We start from the raw sequence: 20,381 nt of genomic DNA, 5'->3' as shown, positions 1-20,381 counted from the left end.
TACATGTATAACACAAAAATAGTCTTTGAAATTAAGTATAGAAGACATTGGTCGACTTGACTTGGCCATGGTAATGAACGAAGAAATTTTGATGATGAAATGATAAGTAATAGTTATAGTATGTGTGAGAGTGTGTTACCAGGATATATCAGAGCTAGGGGTACATCGAGGGTATTTTTCTCTGCACATATCGTCGAGGCCGGTAGGCCGAGACAGATATGTGAAGAGAAAAATAACGAGATGTACCCCTAGCTCTGATATATCCTGGTAACACACGAGCACTACATATTATAACTGTTTTATCGCATAGTTTATCATTAAAATTTATATATCATTTTCATTTAAATTTGTTTATTATTATTTTTACTATTTTGATTCCCTTTCTGCGCCTCGCTGACTGAAACACTAAAACTTCTGTTTTAGAAAATGTGTTCCCCAGATAAAAGTACCCAACAAATTTCTGCATTGGTTTTAAATCTTTGCTTTTCATTGGCCAGACATATTGTAAAACTTGTTGTTTTGTTTGTAAAAAAAAAAATCAAAGAAAAAGAAACATTTGAGAAATCTCAGAATTTCATATATTTCATGTATTTCTGAATTTGGCAATAACTATCAAGTTTTTGAAATATTCTAGTTTATTTATTCTTTTACTTTATAAATGTAGGTGTTTGTGACAATTCTTTCTCTGTGAACTGTAAATTGGAGCTAAAATCATCTTTTCTTTGAAAGGAAAAAATTATACTCCCTTGATAGGGCCTCAATAGAGAAAAAGTGTTCCGATATATATCGGAACAGTTTTACTGGGCTGATATATATCGGAACACATTTTTTCTTATGAAACTCCATAGAGATTTCCGTGTTGATATATATCGCAACAGTTTTGTAAGATATCAGCACAGTTTTGTAGTAATAATGTGTGTTACTATGTATAACATGCTGCAAAGATCAAAGGAAAATTGCCGCACTATGCGATAACATGTGATAAAAATAATATTACATTTCGGTGTCTTTCCACATTCGCCTTATCAAACTGATATCATGCTCGAGAAAACCTCGCATTTTAGTATTTTATTCAACTGGTCTAAATTCAATATGAAATGACCTCTATAATGGTCTAGATGTATCCTCTGAAAGCGTTATCTTATTTTAGAACTTAATTTTCTACAGTCATGGAACATAGCAGTTTTGTTCAGTGTAACAATGCATCAAAGACATTGACATCTTTGCATAAATATATCAGAAATTAATATGCTTTTGTTGTTTTGATAAAATATGTGCAATATCATGTAAATATACTTTAAAACCAGTTGTCGAATTGTCATCTATTAACACTCAAAATAGGTAGCTATTCATGAAAAAAAAATTCTTGCAAGCCGGAAACCGGTTTAGCTGTAAGAATGTACTACACCCGCGCGATAATTTAAACGACAACATGTTTATATCATCGGTTGATTGTTATAGTTCTCATGTATCGTTAACCTCAAGAAGGTTGTCAATGGTAGGTGTTATGTGCATACTGTAATGTTACACGGGCTGTAAACACTGGCTCCCACTCTTAATAGAGGTGAGTTGAAAAATATATATTTATATTATTGCCAGGACAGAATTAAAGCCCTGCTCCGCAGCTATTCAAATTCATTTGTGTGTATGCAACCCATGATTACAATAGGTAACAGTTAACGGCCACGTGCCACACCTTAGCACGCAAAACCACGGGTATTTCATATAGAATTTAATAGAAAACAGACTCTATTTTGACAGGCGTTACTGTTCATAGTCAGAAGTTTCATGCTTTTTCAGTGACAATTCAAGGTTAGTTTAAGAATATTTTATTGCAAATGTTACACAAGATACATTCATACACATACAGACAGACTAACAACACAAGCAATAGGATATTGACGGAAGTATTGAAATACTTATCGAGTCAACCTCCGGAAAGATAATATTTACAATACTATGGATGGCTGTTAAACTAATGTGTAACACATTCTTAGTTATTCATGAAAAGGAAAAAAAGCAAAATGAAAAACCAAAAAGACAAAGGAAAAACAACAAAATGCTCAGAAATGGAAGGTAAAGATGAAATAAAAGTATTAGTACATCGCCTTTTTAGTATTTAGAATATTTTAGCAAAATTAGGTAACCATAATGGTTAAAGTATGAAATAGTACATAGAAGAACTATATTCTCTAGAATGAAAAGGGAAGGAAGAAAATATGTAGAGAAAATGTTCAGCTGCCCCAAACCACTCCTAGCTTTATATACTTAACAGTCTTGTTGTCTCGAGAAAATGACAGTGTGAAACAGTATAGGGGTCAGATCACAAGTCAAGCGGACCTATGGCTTCCAAGGATAAATTGTTGGACAGCTGTGAAGATTTGTCTGTTGTCAGTATCAGACAGAGAAGTATCACCATAAAGTAAGGTGCTAACCGTGATAGACTGGGTGAAATTACCAAAAGAAATTAACATTACATGCCGAGGAAGGTAATACAGTCTACATTCAAGCAAGAAATGTGAGCTGGTCTCGGGTTGTCCGCAATGACAAAGCGGAGAGTTAACAATATTAAGTAAGAACAAATGATAATTAAGACCACTGCATTTCATACGAAGTCTAGCATGAAGAATTTGTGCTTTTCTACTTCCACAGTAATAATAAGAGGGAGTTTGACGCTGGTCGGCCTTAAGACGCCTCTTTAACACACTAAGCGACGGTGCATTTTTGATGTCATCCGAAAGATCGTTCCATTCGCGCACAGTCAAAGGAAGAAAGGAATTGAAGTATTGTGAAGTGCGAGAAGCCACCGAGCGGAGATCACCGGAATTGCGAAGGCTGTAGTTGGAAACTGAATTAACGACTGGCGGGACGAGACTGATCAGATACGAAGGAGAAGTGCCTCTGCACATTTGAAAAACATGATAATTCTGTGATCGCGCCTTCTATCTTCAAGCGTCCTCCAATTCACCTCTAGTCTTAAGTCATGCAGTGATACTAGCTTGGTGGCTCCAGTTACGATTCTGGCACACTCATTTTCAATTTGTCAAGTTGTTCCTTTTCATATGCTGTGCAGTTGTTCCAGATTACATCTGCATATTCCAAAATCGGTCGTATAAAGGAAAGGTATATCGTTTCAAGAGATCTTCGATCTAAGACAATTTTCAGCTTGCGCATAACATGAACGCTTTTCCAAGCCTTGCTTGTTATGTAGTTGATATGATGCCATTTACAATCGTTTGACAGAGTGACACCAAGATGTTGATGATAGGAAACCTCAGGAATCTGGAGTCCTGCCATAAAGAGGGGTAGATGTAAATGTTGATTTGCTTTGCGAGAAAACAATAAAGATTCAGATTTTGCAGGGTTGAACTGTACTAACCATGTATCGGCCCATCTGGATATTTTCTGGATGTCCGTCTGTAGTAACTGAGTTGCCTGTTCAGGTTGGTCAACAATAATATAAAGGCTAGTATCATCAGCAAACAAGCTGATTTCACTGCCAATGTCAACTACAATGTCATTAATAAAAATCAAGAACAGAAGAGGCCCAAGAATAGATCCTTGGGGGACACCAGCACCGATACCTTTCCAGGTAGAAGAGGTTCCAGGAAGGATAACCCGTTGGCGTCTATTGAAAAGATAGTTAGAAAACCATTCAAGTAAAGATCCAGTAATACCTGCATTTTGTAGTTTTACAAGAAGACCTTTGTGCCAAACCTTGTCAAAAGCTTTGCTGATGTCAAAAAAGACAGCCTTAACCTCAAGCCCTTCATCTAGAGCTTTGCAAAATGTATTGCAGAGAAGGGTCAACTGACTGACAGTGGAGTGGCCAGGTAAGAAACCAGACTGCACCGGGGTTAGAAAATTTGTGTCATGAAGGTGATTGTAAATATGTTTAAATAAAACTTTTTCAAATGCTTTTTCTACACAGCTGAGAAGGGATATAGGCCGATAGTTGTTTGGGAGAGAGGAGTCGCCTTTCTTAAAAACAGCACACACGTTTGCATCTTTCCAGGACAGAGGAACGTTTGCTGAGTGCAGAGAATAGTTGAATAAAGAACAGAGAGGGCCGGAAAGTTGCCGAGAAGTCTCGCGCAGTATACGGTTACTAATTCCGTCGGGACCAGAAGCCTTCCCTATTTGCAAGTTTCTGAGAACATCCTCAACTTCATTCTGGATAAGAGTCACAGATGATAGCTGGCGTTCAATTGGAGGGACGGTTGGATTCGGTGGAATTTTACCGTCATCATTTAGTTGAGTCTGATTTGCAAAGTACGTATTTAAAAGGTCAGCCTTTTCTGCATCACTTGTGGTTGGCATATTAGTGACAGGATCGATAAGGGGTGGGATAGAAACAGAAGAATCTTTAGTTATGAAAGGCTTCAATGTATTCCACCAGTCTTTTGAAGAAGATGTGCAGGTTTTAAGTTTGTCTACGAGATTAATGTAGTACGTGGATTTGGCCTGCTTGATGGAACGTATAGTGTCATTACGGATCCTTCGAAATTTAGACCAGTGCTCGACAGATCCCGACAGTTTTGCTTTTTTATATGCACGTTTACGCCTCCGAATACACCGTCGTATTGCGCTTGTCATCCATGGGACATCTCTAGGACGTACAGTAACAGTTTTATTTGGAATAAGGTTTTTACATATCGATAAAATTGTGTCTGTTATGTTAGAAGCGTACGCATTGACATCTGCGTTGGAACACGATTCCCAATCTGCTGACGAAAGACTTTGTCGCAAGAGGTCAAAGTTGCATTGATCATACATCCAAATAAGCCTTGTAAACGTAATTGGCTTAGGTTTACAGAATTTAAGAATACAGTACGTGGGACAATGATATCTGAGCTCCTGTTCCAGGAAGTGATCACTGACACCGGAAGCTACAACAGATCTTGGATTAGAAACGAAGAAGAGGTCAAGTATAGAGCTTGAGTTCTCTGTAAAATGCGTAGGCTCTTGGATCAATTGGGCGAAATTATTTTCTTGACAAAGTGAGGCAATTTTTAAGTTGGAGCGTTGGTCCATAATGTTCCAGTTGAAATCACCTGTTACGATTATGTCATGAATACCGGTATCGATAGCAAGAGAAAATGAATCGTCTAAAAGAGTGTTGTAGACAGAGTCAGAACCTGGGGGACGGTAGAAGGTTCCGAAAAGTATCCGTTTGTTGTTGCGAAGAGAGAGTTCAATCCAAAGGCATTCCAATCGATTGGGTTCGAGGTCGGGTTTACGTTTGAAGTGAATGCAATCCTTAACATAAATCACCACTCCGCCATGACTGTCCCCAAATCTGTCTTTGCGAATCGGTGGATGGAAAGAATGTATAAGAAGGTCATCATCTGAGATGGAATCATTTAACCAGGTTTCAGTGAAAGCTAAAATATCAAAGTCGGTCAGCTCAGACGCAAGGATATCGATCTTGTTGTAGATGCTTTGAACATTATAATGGATGAAAGATAAGTTGTTACTTAGACTCAAAATATCAGAAATACCAGAACATGAGGAGACTGAAGAGAAAGAAGAATGACTGGGAGATGGACCAGGATTTTTGTGAATATCACCAGCATTCATAAGTATTATGTATAACCAGAGGTAAAAAGTAACTTGGAAAGAGCACCATGTAAGATTCTGGATAAAGATGACGTTGGTAATGTAAAGTGAGGTATTCGTATGCACGCTCCGCGAGGGGTGATGGTTATAGTGTACTGTATTATATGTATGAAGTATGTTATAATATACAGAAAAGACAGAAAACGTGTTATAGAATAAGCCCAAACACCAAATCATGTACAGCGAAGGCAAAAAGTGCGAGGGGCATCTATAGCAGATCATTCGAGATTCAAACAGATGCAGTTCTTACATAGAAAAGATGCCCAACATAACTTACAGGAAGGGAGTAGTCATTCGTAGCAAGATGTGTCTCCAGCCTCATTAGGATACCGCCAGGAATAATGACAACAAACCATAGTTGACTATCCATTGTCAAATGGAAACAAGTAATACATATTCCTGAAGTATCCTTTGATTACTGCAAGACTATTTCTAGAAGTGGCGGGGCAAAACTTAGCCAGGGCAAGCTGAGTTACTGAATAGGCAGTGATAAAGAAGGGGAGTAAGAAATAGAATAAGCAGGACATGAAAAGAATCAAAGACTTTTATCGTGAATGGCACACGAAACATCTGATAGTATCAAAACTAATTTCAGTTTAGTAAAGTAATTTACTGAAAAAGTGTTTTAATAACTTAGCGGACTTAGACTCTAATGGAGTCATTGCATAAAACAATGTGGCATCTACGTTTACAATGATCAATCGATATCTGATTATTAATGAAGATGAACTTACAGAATTATAATCAAGTACGCTTAAGACATTTGATCAATTCAAGGTTAAAAGGTAGGACGGGAGCAGGGCTTTAAACCGAAAGAAGACATATGGCTATGTATTTCGCCATAACATACACAAGTCAGAGATTTCAAAGTCATCGGTCGGATGTTGTTGAAAAGAATGTCTTATTACTGTATAATCTACATAATTTGTTGGCGATTTACTACCGTCTATGGGTATTTTTGGCCAAGATGAGGAGCCAGCGACACATAGAAGGTGCTTAGAACGAGAGTAGGAGTCCCTTTTTTGAAATAAAGACTTAAACTTAAACCCACCCTCTGTCTTTCTTCACATTTATCGTGTAGTTCGGTCATTAGCGCCGCCTCGGAAGTACCACTGGCTTTTTTTTCAACTCAGCTCCATAAAGAGTGGGAGTCAGTGTTTAGAGCCCGTGTGTTATACCAAAATATTTTCTGTATTGAGACATTTTGATGAAAAAAATCATAATTATCAAACATGTTATCGTTTGAGTTATCGTGGGAGATTTATATTATTGCCAGTTTGAAAGCTTCGCAATTAAATTGTAGTTATGTTTTAATTTAATCCAATTGTACAGTTTGTTATAAAAGATATGCCACCTTAAGGTAACGAAGCCATAATGACAATCGGCTATTTCCGTGCGATTTCGTACCCGCGATTTCGGCATCCTTCGGCCATAACGAAAAACTACCTTACATAATGACCGAAGAATGTCGAAATCGCATAGGGCAAATACGGAAACGAACGGATATTGCCGAATGTCATTATGGGTCTACTACCGTAAAACCTTATTGTTTTTGAGCGATACACAATATATTTTTTCAAATACTTCACGTTCATACCTTTTACAATAAGTATAAGGGGCCTTATCGAAAGGTCCCTGTGCCACGATGTTTCTATACAGTGAAATCATTTATTTTCGCGGAGATAAAATTTTCGTGGATTTCCTAGTAGAGTCAATCCACAAAATTAAATCATAACGAAAAAGAAAAATTCCAATTCATTCTATTCACAAAATTTAAACTCCACGAATTTATATCCCCACGAATTACCCTTCTTTGGGAGACATTTCTTACCCAGGAAAAATGATTTCACAGTACGCCGTACAAGTCCAAAGTAACTGACAACTTCCACACATAAATTAAGAAGTGAAGGACAAATGATTTTAGATACGTTGTCATATCTTAAACCGCGACCAATAGCATTTGAATCGTTCATGGATCAAACGCAGGGCTTCCATATCAATCGTCTTGTGTCCTACACACATTTCGTAAAGTGTAGACTTTTTTCTAACAGGACGAGGTAATTGAATAAATTATATTGCTGTTTGACAGGAATGGGTCGGTAGACCTAATGTAAAATAGACAGATTTTTATCAAATTTTAGCGGACACATACACGGAGAGATGGGTTAAAACTTTATATTATTTCACTCTCATCTGTGGATTGCATAATTTTAACATGATGTATATTTTAACTGTTTTATTTTTCCTTTGCATTTGCCATTTTCATACAGCTACAAACTGTATTCCATCGAGATGAATAAAACAAACACTAAACTAAAAGTGAAATACATGCTTGACTGGTCAATATGACCAAAATACATGCAAAAACAAACCATCGTTGTTCAACATATTACATATTATTACATACTCATTTATAAACTCCGTTAAATTACAGTGGAGTCTGAAACGTCAATATTTTCCATACTGACGTCCAAATTTCATATCGGGTGCGTGACGTCATTTGTTACGTCAGTGTAATGCATGTCGTCGCGTTTAAAAGTTCTTTAACGACGATATTTTCAACTTTTCTCAGCCTAAAGAACAAATTATATCATTTATATAATAATTATAAGTGTAGTACGTGTATGTAATAAAAAGATCATTAGATTTGCATCGAGAAATATGCACTCGTTTTATCGCGGAACAATATTGCGCTCCTAAAGTCGCGCAATATTTCCGCTGCAGAACTCGTGCATATTTCTTGATACAAATCTAATAACCTATAATTACATATAATCGTTACTTCAGAACGATATTAATTACACATCCATAGTATTATGTTACATAAGAGGTTGGAATGCGTGTTAGATATTACCAATCACTATCCCACTGACAAACTAAAACACGCTTCAAATAGTACGTCACCGTGGTTATTTCAACTGGCCTCAAACCACTGAAAATGATAGTTACCAGTAGGGGAAACCTTCCACTCGGGAAGTCAACCACTGGGTTTTCCCTTCTTCCTGAACGGGAAACTTGATACTAAATATAGTAACTTGCTTCCCGCTCGGGAAGTAAAGTCACCCTTTTTTGACTTGTTTTATCCAAAATGATAAGCATTTATCATTAGCTATGTGTTGTTTAGCTTTAAATATTTGTCATTTAGCAGTTAATAACTGACATTTAGCATTACTTATTTGTCTTTTAACTTTTAGCAATTAGCATGGCGCACCGGCCTTCCAGAAATACACGTATATAGTAGAAGGTTAAAACATATGATATATATATCTTCTCACGGCATAGTGCACTATGGGCGTAAATTATTTGTTGCAATCAAGTGTGCCCAAGTAAAAACTACGTTATATATCTCCCGGCAAAGCACAGTATCTGTCTGGATCCTCGGAGCTTACGTAACGGTGACACTGTAGCTTGTTCGGCCACGGTAATCCCTGGTAAATGAAATCAAAATGTGTTGAACAATTTGTCCTGATTTCCTCGCACAATTCCCGACATGGTGTCGCAAATGGCGTTATATGTGGGACACAGAAGGGCAAAAACGTGCCGCAGAGGAAGAACCGAAGATGCTGGTGACAATTCGAAGAGACTAGTTCTTCATAAAAGCCCATTTCTGTCGTGATTTCTTCCAGACTTCGTTGCAGAAAGAAGTTTGGCAGCGAGCCAAGTGTGTTTAAACCTAAACACATAGGAATGGTGTTGTCGACACAATATGTATGTTGTAAGTTTGTGGTGGATTCGTTCACTGGTCTCAGGCATGTGTCATCATTCCTCTTACTAGGTAACCGTCTGCACCTGGAATAGTTTAAATGTTGCACTTTCATGAAAATAACTTTAGCTGTAAGTACAGCATGGTAGCCAATCCACTCACGTGACGTTTCGGTATCGTGCACTTGAGAAAAATCACTGGATATTCAGATATCTTTTCTCCTTAATAATATATTTTTATTACTTGACGGATTTTAAAAGGATAGAAAGCGTCGAGGACAGGAAAACGAGTGCACATATCGTCTTCCACACATTCATAAGACTTTCAAACACTTCGCCATAAGCTCAGTGTGCACGTTAAATGCACATTCTGTCCGTGAAGAAAAACAAAACAACAAAACATTTTAGCAAAATTTTTGAGAAAAGTATTAAGAATGTCTAACAGCAAATTCTCGTTTTCGTGTCTTGACGCTTTTTAGATTAATAATATAAAAAATATCAGTCAAGTAATAAAGAAATTGTAAAAATCGAACGATTTCCCCGTGTGTAAGATACAGAAGTGTCACGTGACCGCCCTGAATAGTATAAATTATGTACCAAATATTGTTTAAATGGTGTCATGTAGCAGTTCACCACCTAACATGGGAGTACACAAAGTTTGTTTGGGAAATGGAGTGGTATAAAGTCAGACCGTCACAACTACAGGTCATATGGCGACTTGCCAGCTTTTCATGGTGGAGGAAGGACACATTTTTATTTCATGTCGGGCGGACACCTGTCAGAACCACTGTTCTTGCGTAAACCAGTTGAATGGGGGAATTAAACGCCCCGAGTGAGGCTCGAAACCACATCGGTAAGGTGCAAAAGGTTCAAAGTCCGCTACCTTGACCACGGAGGCCCCATGCAGTACTAATTAAAAAACATAAAATAGACGATTTAATGTAGTGGACCCATAATAACATTCGGCAATTTCCGCACAATTACGTATTCTCCCGTATGCGATTTCGGCATTCTCCGGCTGGCTGCTCGTATTAGCGACCAGAGAATACTGATATAGCAGTAAGAAAATACGGAACTGAACGAAAATTCCCGAATGTCATTACGACCTCATTACCTTTATGCCAAATACGAAGTTTTCCGACAGGACCGGTAATACCTCCGATATTTCATTAAGAAAAATACAAATGAGATTTGAACAGTTTTTGGATGTTCCACACCTGGATAAAAAGGGGTGGAAAATTTCATATCTTAAAGTTTTAGATTTGCTGTTAACGTCGCCCAAAAACGTCATACTCATACTGAGGAGGTATTACCCAAGGCAATTAAAGGTTCTACATGAATAAGCTGTCTCATTCCCGGACACGTGCGAATGCAATTCAATATGCTTTAAAGCTGTTTCGTCCTTTTTCTTTCTTTTCTGTTTAAAAGGAACAGAATTTGACCAATGGTCACAGTTCTCAATTATTGCTGTCTTATGTACTAAATTAGCATTAAATTCGTTTGCGATTGTTAAAGTCAGTCGGAACATTCGAAGAATTGAAATTGAGCGGCTAGATTGATATACATGCACCTACTTGAATTGGCGCGGCCATCTTGACCTAGTTTGTCTCATCGTTTTCTTGCACTTCTTTTTTGCGGTGGTGCACATCTCTCTACACGGTCCCACCGAGGTTTGAGTCTGCGGGTCGTACTTTGGTAAATAGAAAGAGCATACAAACTGCCGGAAGTTGTTAGAGCACCCGTAGTCCATGTATGCCCAATGATGTTGGATATGTCTAATAATGGAAAAGGCGTTTATTTTAGGAAAACATTCTTAAATAACATTGTATATCTGTGTCAATCACAGGAGACTATTCCGGTCGGTGTTACGAAATGATTTTGGTTTAAAAACTGCGAAAAAGGCCGAAGAGTTCGAATCCAATGGAGACTTTTTACCTTACTTTCTGTGCGAACAATTGCAAATGCGTTGGCAAGCTGAGAACCAGCTATTGTAATAAATAAACCCAAAGAACTTTTTCTAAATAGAAGTTGTTTGAAATGGCGTGAAATTTATGAGATATTTGAAAGTGAGAAGATTTGAGTATAAGATATGTTTGAAAGTATACGGAAAATGTGACAGATGATTTTCACGTATGATATGATATCTTTTGTCAGCTCAGTCACTCTCACCTGTAAACTTCAACTTGCGTGTCATGTCCGAACCGGTTCGGGAGCTTTGTCCAACTGTACGGTAGAAAATTCCTACACATCGGAAGCCGTATTTCCTCACCATCGTCCTCTGCATCAACAGTCTCAATATCCTCGCTCTGGCTGGTTACCACGGAAACTAATATCATGGCAAAACAAACACAGAACGTTTTCTGTAATCCCATTTTCTGCCTCGGTACTTCCAAGAAATTGCAATATTATTTTAGTATTTCGGTATAAAGAATAAAGAACAAGAAAATATGACCATTTGTTGTCGGTCAGTTGGCAAATTAGAAAAGAATGCACTATAAACAGCTGATAAAAAGCTGGTTTAAACAAAACGTTAAGATAATCTTAATTATTCTTCTTTACACCAACGGATATGTCTGGGTGATGTACGGAGTGTGTTGTCCTAAATGAATGTCATTGTAAAGGCAGAACTTTTCGCGAGGGTTTATTTTTTGCTATATTTGCTTAAATATTCACCGTTGATATAATTCTAATTCAAGTAAGATACCTTTTTTTTGTCGATTTCGCGAATATTAAACCTCTCGAACATACTCAAAATGTCAAAATCGCAAAATTTTGCCGCAGCGAAAAATGTATTTGACAGTAATTCCATGAAAATTATATTATGTCGGTTTATATTGTCACATTATAACGTTATATAGTTGTTTTCATTGACGATATGTAAAATATTTCAAGATGTTTTTGTGACTGATATATACATTGGTAGTGACATTTTACAATAATAGTATAAATTGTTAGGCACAGGTAGCAGATCTTCCAATCACCCGTATTTATACATGAAAAGAGACATTTACCATTTTGTCTTTTGTAGGCATCATGTGATGTCAAAATGAGCCGTGCCATGAGAAAACCAACATAGTGGCTTTGCGACCAGCATGGATCCAGACCAGCCTGCGCATCCACGCAGTCTGGCCAGGATCGATACTGTTCGCTTTCATAGTCTATTGCAATTAGAGAAACCTTAGCGAACAGCATGGGTCCTGACCAGACTGCGCGTATGCGCAGGCTGGTCTGAATCCATGCTGGTTGCAAATGCACTATTTGGTTTTTTTCATGGCGCGGCTCAAATGTTTAAATCAAGAATGATCAATGTATTGGAATTTCTGAAATAAGCGATATATGTGAAACATTTAACCACCCAGCAGAAACATATATTAGGTATGCAAGTTTGCTAATTTCATTTTAAACTGGACAGATTCGCTCCTGAACATGCTCATATAATAAAATGATTCATTATAAAACCAACTAGACCGGTAGGGAAGACAGTGGTGGTTAAACTTTCCTTAGTTTCATTCGTTTTCTAAAGTAGAGAAATAGGCACAGGAACTCGTCAACCCTGTCCTGTCCGGTCCTGTACGGCACGGCACGGTACGGCACAGCACAGTATAGTACAGCATAGCGGTCTCCTGTAAATGCAGTTAGATCGAGGGTCTTAGTATTATCGTGCTATAAACAAAACCGCTATTCAGTGGATTTTTTTTTTCAACCAGTTAGAGCCTTTTTCCTTTAATTAACCCTTCAAATATTTCTATTGGACTATTCCAACATTTCACGGGCCGCCCCTGCATTTAACATCAACATATTGAACATGTCAGATTGGTCGATATCTTTGTATAAATTGAGTTAAGATAATTAAGAGAAATTGGTGTTATATTACATTATACGTATCTACCCATAAACCTGATAGTCTTAATAAGCCCGCTGATTACATATAATTAGCCAGCTGCGACGAAGGGTCAGATTTTAACCTTAAATCCGCTGGGTCGTGGATATACATGTTTATTTATTTGGTTTTATGGGGCCAGTGTGATAAATGGGGAACTGGCCGTTAGCCGGGTCCCCATATTAAACATACTGACATCACATACTTCTGTGGAGGATCACTTACAAACCCTATAAATGATTTATTTTAATATCGACTATTTTTTTTTTATTTCTCAAAAATGTGTTACATCATATAACATGTAATAATATATGAAATAGTCTTTAAGTAGGTGGTTACAAAATAAGTTATTTTGTAGAAATAGCATAATAAAACATTTGTTTGGATTGCTTGTGAAATGCACCATATTAAATACCATAGTATAGTGCTATTATTGTGCAAAAGGGAATTAACTCCTACAAGCATAATACGCTAATCATAACACAGTTGCTCATCTTTCTCATTTGTGAGCCCTGCTCCGCGGCTATTCAAATTCTATTGTATGTATGCAACCCATGATTACAATAGGTAACAGTTAACGGCCACGCGCCACACTTTAGCGCGCAAAACCACAGGTATTGTATGTAGAAATTTAAAGTTTTTCGGGAAATGGAGTGGTATAAAGTCACACCGTCACAACTACAGGTCATATAGCGACTTGCCAGCTTTTCATGGTGGAGGAAGGTCATATTTTATTTCATCTCGGGCGGACACCTGGTAGGACTACTGACCTTCCGTGAACCATTTGGATTTGAAATTCAACGACCAGAGTGAGGCATATGATTTAAAGTCAGCTACCTTCAACACTCGGCCCTGGAGTCCCCTTGGATTACTAACATAAAATAGACGATTTAAGGCAGTGTACCTATAAATAACATTCGGCAATTTCCGTACAATTGCGTATTTTCCGTATGCGATTTCGGCATTCTCCGTATGCGAATTCGGCATTCTCCGACTCGTTTTAGAGATTTTCAACATACTTCGACCCGGACCGCGGACAGCGGACTGCGTATCACAGTAGGGGTTTTCTCAAAATGTTTAAAGGTTCACAAGACAGAAAACATACCTATGGTATATATATTTCTTTTACCTATATGTGATATATTGATAGTGAACAGACTACATTTAACACACGTAATCGCAATTATCAGAAATCATCTAAATACTCCGCCTTTAGCATGTTCTTTAAATATCCGTATGCTTCAACATTTGGTTTTGATATTGGGACATTTCTGGCGTTACCTATCTTCCGCACGACCCGAACTACACGAAAAGTTTCGAACCCACGTTACTACGATAATACTTCACTTTAACATGTTCATGCATTAAAAAAGTACAACTTGAAACATGGATTTGAAAACCGATTGGTTTTAATTTGACGTGCATATGCAGTAGTCTTCACGTACGCAAGCGGTACCCTTTACGTTAGTACATGATTTATGTGTACACAGGTCACTCCAGGAGAACTACGTTCCAACGTTAGTCAAGTCTCATCGATATCATGTGACATACCTCAACGATGAAGCTACGGTGTCGCTTCGAATGACCTTGTTGATTCATATATCATGTGTAATTAAGCGTATATATTCTACGTTTCATAACTGAAAAGATGAGTTTGATGTGTGGAAGATATATTAGCTATTTGCAGCATTTTGCAAAATACAATTAACTAGTTACAAATACACATATGTAAGCTACATAAATGTTGCAAGGCCGCAACGATAACAGAGATTATGTGACAACGTCTCACATACAGTGTTGCAAAGTCTCGGTATCATAATTACCATTTGAACTTGTAGAAAATTCTTATGTACATCTTATCTTTACGTCGAGAACATTTCTTTGACATTTTCATAAATGACTGGATGACGTCTGGGCAAGATACAACAATTTAATCAGTATGACAAATGTATTTGTCGTTATAATAATACACATTATAGTATTACGCAGGGTGGAGTAAAATTCTTTGAAATGGATTAATAAAATTATGTACAATATCAGCATGAAAATTAAAATGTAAGGTTAATGCTCTTCAATAGAAATAAGTATCTTTCATTTATATCAAATTCCATGGAATCTTGTAAGCATTGTCGATGGCTCCTACACAAAAGTGGTGCTCAGCAGAACCATTACTCTTACAGTCAGTTTTGAAAAAGTGTATACATGTTATGCATTGCAATGTTTACATTTTACGTTAAAAGCGGATAGAGAACCTGTAAGGTTTTAATAATTGGAAGAAAATAACAATTGTTTTCTAAACTTTACAGCATGTCTTTCTTTCTCGTCCTTTCTAAACACGCGCATTTCCTGAAAATTTCATTGCTAGTATTTTGCGTTGTTTTCATCTCCCAATTTCCTTATTAAGTTCTCGAAACTTGTGCATTTACTAAGATAATCCAAACTTACGCAGGATATTGCATCACCCTTTTTCTTTTCTTTTTCAAACATAATTCATAAAAGTCGTGCAGTGACTCGAATCTCCTTTACTTTGTCGTTTTACTGAAACGCCTTTTTCCTTTATTTTGCCTTTTCATCTATGTGCTTGAACTTTAGCTTTGGATGTGGGATTTTCATGTAAGAAATCCATCCAGTACGCTTGCAAAAGGTCGTTTGCTCTACCAAGATGCCCGTCCGTATATGAAATAATGTTCGGAGGGGCACCTTGCGCATTCCGTCACCACGAACCTTAAAATCTTTAATTGAGCCGCGCCATGAGAAAACAAACATAGTGCATTTGCGACCAGCATAGATCCAGACCAGCCTGCGCATCCGCGCAGTCTGGTCAGGATCCATGTTGTTCACTAACGGTTTCTCTAATTGTAATAGGCTTTGAAAGCGAACAGCATGGATCCTGACCAGACTGCGCGGATGCGCAGGCTGGTCTGGATCCATGCTGGTCGCAAACCCACTATGTTGATTTTCTCATGGCACGGCTCAATTATCTCGGAGAGACGTAGAACGCGTCATTAATGTTACAAAATAGCTTATACATTCACACTTATTAGATAGTACGTACATGTGTACGCCGGTAATCAATTCTGTATAGATAATCAGGATCATAAAGCATTACTTCAAGAACTTTCCACATAAATTAGCTATTTCGTAACAAATGTTTTCGGCACCATGTGCAGGCGTATTGCTCATTTTGTCCGCATATAATAATTATTATTACGTCGTGCAAATGTATTAGGAACCTGAGACGTCATAACTCGTAACAATACAAGGCGCAAGTGCCCTCAGGACGGATATTTCTGTCGAGTTCGTTAACACATAACTGATTTTTTTCTTGCACATCGTATAAAATTAAGCGTTTCATTCTGACAGATCTTTTTTGTTGCATACCGTATTTCACAAATAACAACAGAAATTTAAAAGCAATTAGAAATACAATGTACTTCATTTGCAGTACTCATTCTTATGGCAGAGCACGCACCCACAGCGCGGGAAATGAACGTCCGTAAGCCGAAGTGACGTCATTACATTCAAGTGAAGCACAATAACAAAGTTCCACTTTAGTTTTATCGTTTAAAGCGTAACGGTATGTCCTTTCCGTAAAATAACGTATTTCAGACCGACAAAATTCTACATATAAATAGGACGAAGAGTAGGTCTCAAAGTACCTGATATTGTCTAAGTTCACATATACAATACCATATAATATCAAAGCAGCGCAAGTTATCATAACCAGAACGAGAGCCATCGCATGGGGATGCCAGATGGGTTTTGCAGGCATGGGTAAAGTCGACGGAAACGCCAGTCCGTTGTACAAGAAATATTTTTCCTTATTACATATCTACAATCATTTCGACTGAGTTTCAATGGACTGTGATCGTGCAATATTTTTCATGATTATATACGTTACTATAAATAGTAACAAAAAGCCATTTAAAACGGTCATTACGGATTCTGTTTATGTATCCATAATGGCGCAGTGCGCCTCTGGCGCCATAACCATAACGGCCCCGGGTAACCAGAACGTCAGCGCGATCTGATGTTGACGTCATGAAGCAACATTATTATGGCGATTGAAAGAGCGCTGAATCAGATCGATTGTCAAATATTGATGGCATTGTTGATAAAAAGCAATACAAATAATTCTTTTACGTGTTTGGAAAATATATAAAATGAAAATACCAAGATAAATATGAAGTGAACGTATATGATAAAAAAGTCAATAAACGACTGGCCAATAAGTCAAAAGTCAATAAGCCTTCTAGCCGCAATGGCACGCCAAGTTTCATAATGGTCCTCGGAATAAAGCCCTCGGGCGATTATAACAATGGCAAGAAAGCACAACCCAGTCGTATATTAACTTCGAAGTAATTCTTCCTGAAATGATTTTTTTTTCAACCCTAAATTATGCTTTATGTAAGAAAGTACAACTATCAAGGCATTTGATTTTATACAACATATAGCCTCTTATCCAAATAGTATAGAAACTGAAAAACTCCATTAAATGCTTGAACAAATGAATAATACACTTTAAATTTTTCTTACAAGATTATAGGTACACGTGTAATAAACAGGTAAATAGATGGGATAAAGGTGTCTTTGAGTGAAAATGGCCCTAAAAGAAAATAATAGCCCTCGGGCTATTATCACCTTGGCAGGGCCATTATTACTTAAATGCACCGCTCTCCAATTTATGAAACTGTACAAATTGCGGACAATGCTTTCATATCAGAGAGAAATGTTTTCTAAACGTTTAAGTGGAAATAATCGCGTGATGTCCATGACGTCCACGCGCACGTTGCGGCATCTATTTGACGGTTCAACTTGCGGAAAATATGAATGCGCGTCAGCTTGATTTGTTTATTAGATTTTTGGAGAAATTCTTCTCGTACTTTTTCCTGTTTTTCGTAGCAGAAAGAAAATTAAGACATAAAGCAATTACTTGATAGTAGGTATGTAATAAAAACGTTATCAACTTGGTATGTGGATATATGCACTCGTTCTTTCGCGGATAATATTGCGCTCCTAAAGTCGCGCAATATTACTGCTGCAGCACAAGTGCATTATATCTAAAAACAATGTCAATAACTTATAAATATTGACGTTTCAGTTTCATTTCGAGTGCGTGTCGTCAATTGTGACGTCAGTTTCATGGATGTCGTCACGTTATTAAGTTCTTTAACTAGGACATTTTCAGTTCCACTTGGGCTAAAGAAGAATTTTTTCATTGATATAATGAATTATACACATGTAGTAATTATAAAAAGATTTTTAGATTTGTATCGATAAATAAGCATTCATTCTTCATAAATAAAATCTGGAAAGTAGATCCCTCAAAAGCACCGAGAACAAGGCAAACAGTGAAAATTGCAGACTCGGTTTGATTGAAGTCGCGCAATATTTCTATATTTCCGCTGCAGAACGCGTGCATATACCTAGATACAAATCTAATAACCTACGATTACATGCTTACTTCAGGTTTCTTAGTTGCGCCCTGTGCTTCAAAAGAATCTTTTTACACACTTAATAATAATTAAGGTGTGCGCATGCAATAGTATAAGTCAACTCCGCGCCACCTCATATATATTGCTAGTAAGATATCTTGGAGAAACCGTCAAATGATAATAAAAGAAACGGATAAAAATACTAGTACATACTTTGAACAAAATCTGATTTTCAGTCACAGACATTGTATATTTTACTCGAATATAAGTAATGTGTTAAGCAGCAATACTTCGATGAGTGTCAGTAACGCTTGCCTTTGTCGCGTATAGAGTTAGTAACATTATCGGTTAGAGTGAGGGACATGATATTTAATAAATATTGTTCGTTTATGATAAAGCCGTTGCAGAGATATATTTCTAAGATTAAAACTGGCATTGCCTTTAATCGATCATTGACTGTCAGTAAGTATTGCTGTTGAAAAAGTGTTGTATATTTGTTTTATTCTGTAAAATAGTAAAATGCTTCTATTTTCTAAATAACAGACAACTGCTTTTAAAATTTAAATGTTTTAATAAATTTATGCGATTACTTTTAGAATCTGAATAAATGTTCAAGTCAAGACATAAGTAAATATAATAAAAGTAATTGATACATATGAAAATAATATAAGCCGTGTCATATTGAGCGATACCGTAGCCAGAAGTCGTTGAGATATGTCACATGATATCGTTGAGACATGACTTGCGTTGGAACGTAGTTCTCCCGGAGTGCAGGTAGTCTTTACGTGCGCATGCTTTCTCTCAGCCAATAAGAAGAGGAAAAATAGTAGCCATTTTCTATGCACTAAAGTTCTATGTTCTGAAAGCAATAGCGTTTTTCTCCGTCTTTTTACTGGCTGAGAGGACGCGTGTGCTAGTAAAGACTAAGGCATGCGCATGTAAAGACTACTAGGGTATAGATAGAAGAACAGTTAAACGAATTCTCCAGCTTTGATTATTCTACGTTCCTCTCCCAAATTTGTTCAAATGGGATTGCTTGGCTCCTTAAAGGGGTCGTTAGATTTTTAAGGTAGAAATACGTTTAAGCGGCTTCTTCTAAAGAACAGCTTGATGGATTTTCACCAAATTCGATTTGAAGTATCATTACAAGGTCTTCAAATGGGTCCATTGTAGGGAGCATGGGCTGGAGCTAAAAGTAGGAATACACTCATGGAACTTCATCAAACTTTACCTGTAGCCTAACTATGATGTCCTTTCCCGATTTATATGAAATTAGGGAACTCTGTCCCGTTTAGGGGCCATAAGAGCTCAAAATAAACATACCTTTAAACAAGCTTCTGATGAAACGCTAAATGGAACTTCATTAACAATGACCTGTTTGATTACTACGCAGCCCCCTACAAATCTTGTTATTTATTGGGTTTGTCAACTGTTGAATAAGTATGATAAATGGGGGACTAGCCGTTAGCCGGGTCTCCATATCAAACATATTGACATCACATACTTCTGTGGAGGATCAGTAACAAACCCTATAATTGATTTGTTTTATTGACCACTTATTAACAGCCTTGATCGACATGAAAATCTACTAATCATCCATAGAAATATAATTATGGGATCATCACTACATTTTAACAATCAAAAATGGTAGAATCTTGTTAGAGATTAAAACAAGTTGAAATATAGACCTAATGAACTGTTTTTGTCTTCAAAAAAAAACCACACAAAAAAAAACAACAACAAAA

At 37.1% G+C, this 20,381-nt stretch overlaps 1 protein-coding gene across 1 annotated transcript; it reads right to left on the bottom strand.

Moving 5' to 3' along the window:
- Nucleotides 1-7,840: 7,840 nt before the first annotated feature.
- Nucleotides 7,841-11,815, bottom strand: LOC123542340 (frizzled-10-A-like). The gene is made up of 3 exons (XM_045328147.2): nucleotides 11,491-11,815; nucleotides 10,896-11,096; nucleotides 7,841-9,408 (listed from the first exon to the last, which is right to left on the bottom strand). The coding sequence occupies exons 1-3, from the start codon at nucleotides 11,691-11,693 to the stop codon at nucleotides 8,958-8,960; spliced, it is 855 nt and encodes a 284-aa protein (XP_045184082.2). The 5' UTR covers nucleotides 11,694-11,815; the 3' UTR covers nucleotides 7,841-8,957.
- Nucleotides 11,816-20,381: the final 8,566 nt, after the last annotated feature.

The sequence above is a fragment of the Mercenaria mercenaria genome, chromosome 19 (genome assembly GCF_021730395.1).
Source record: "Mercenaria mercenaria strain notata chromosome 19, MADL_Memer_1, whole genome shotgun sequence".
Taxonomy (NCBI): domain Eukaryota; kingdom Metazoa; phylum Mollusca; class Bivalvia; order Venerida; family Veneridae; genus Mercenaria; species Mercenaria mercenaria.
Note: the sequence above shows the minus strand (reverse complement) of the source record. Positions and strands in the feature narration are given on the sequence as shown.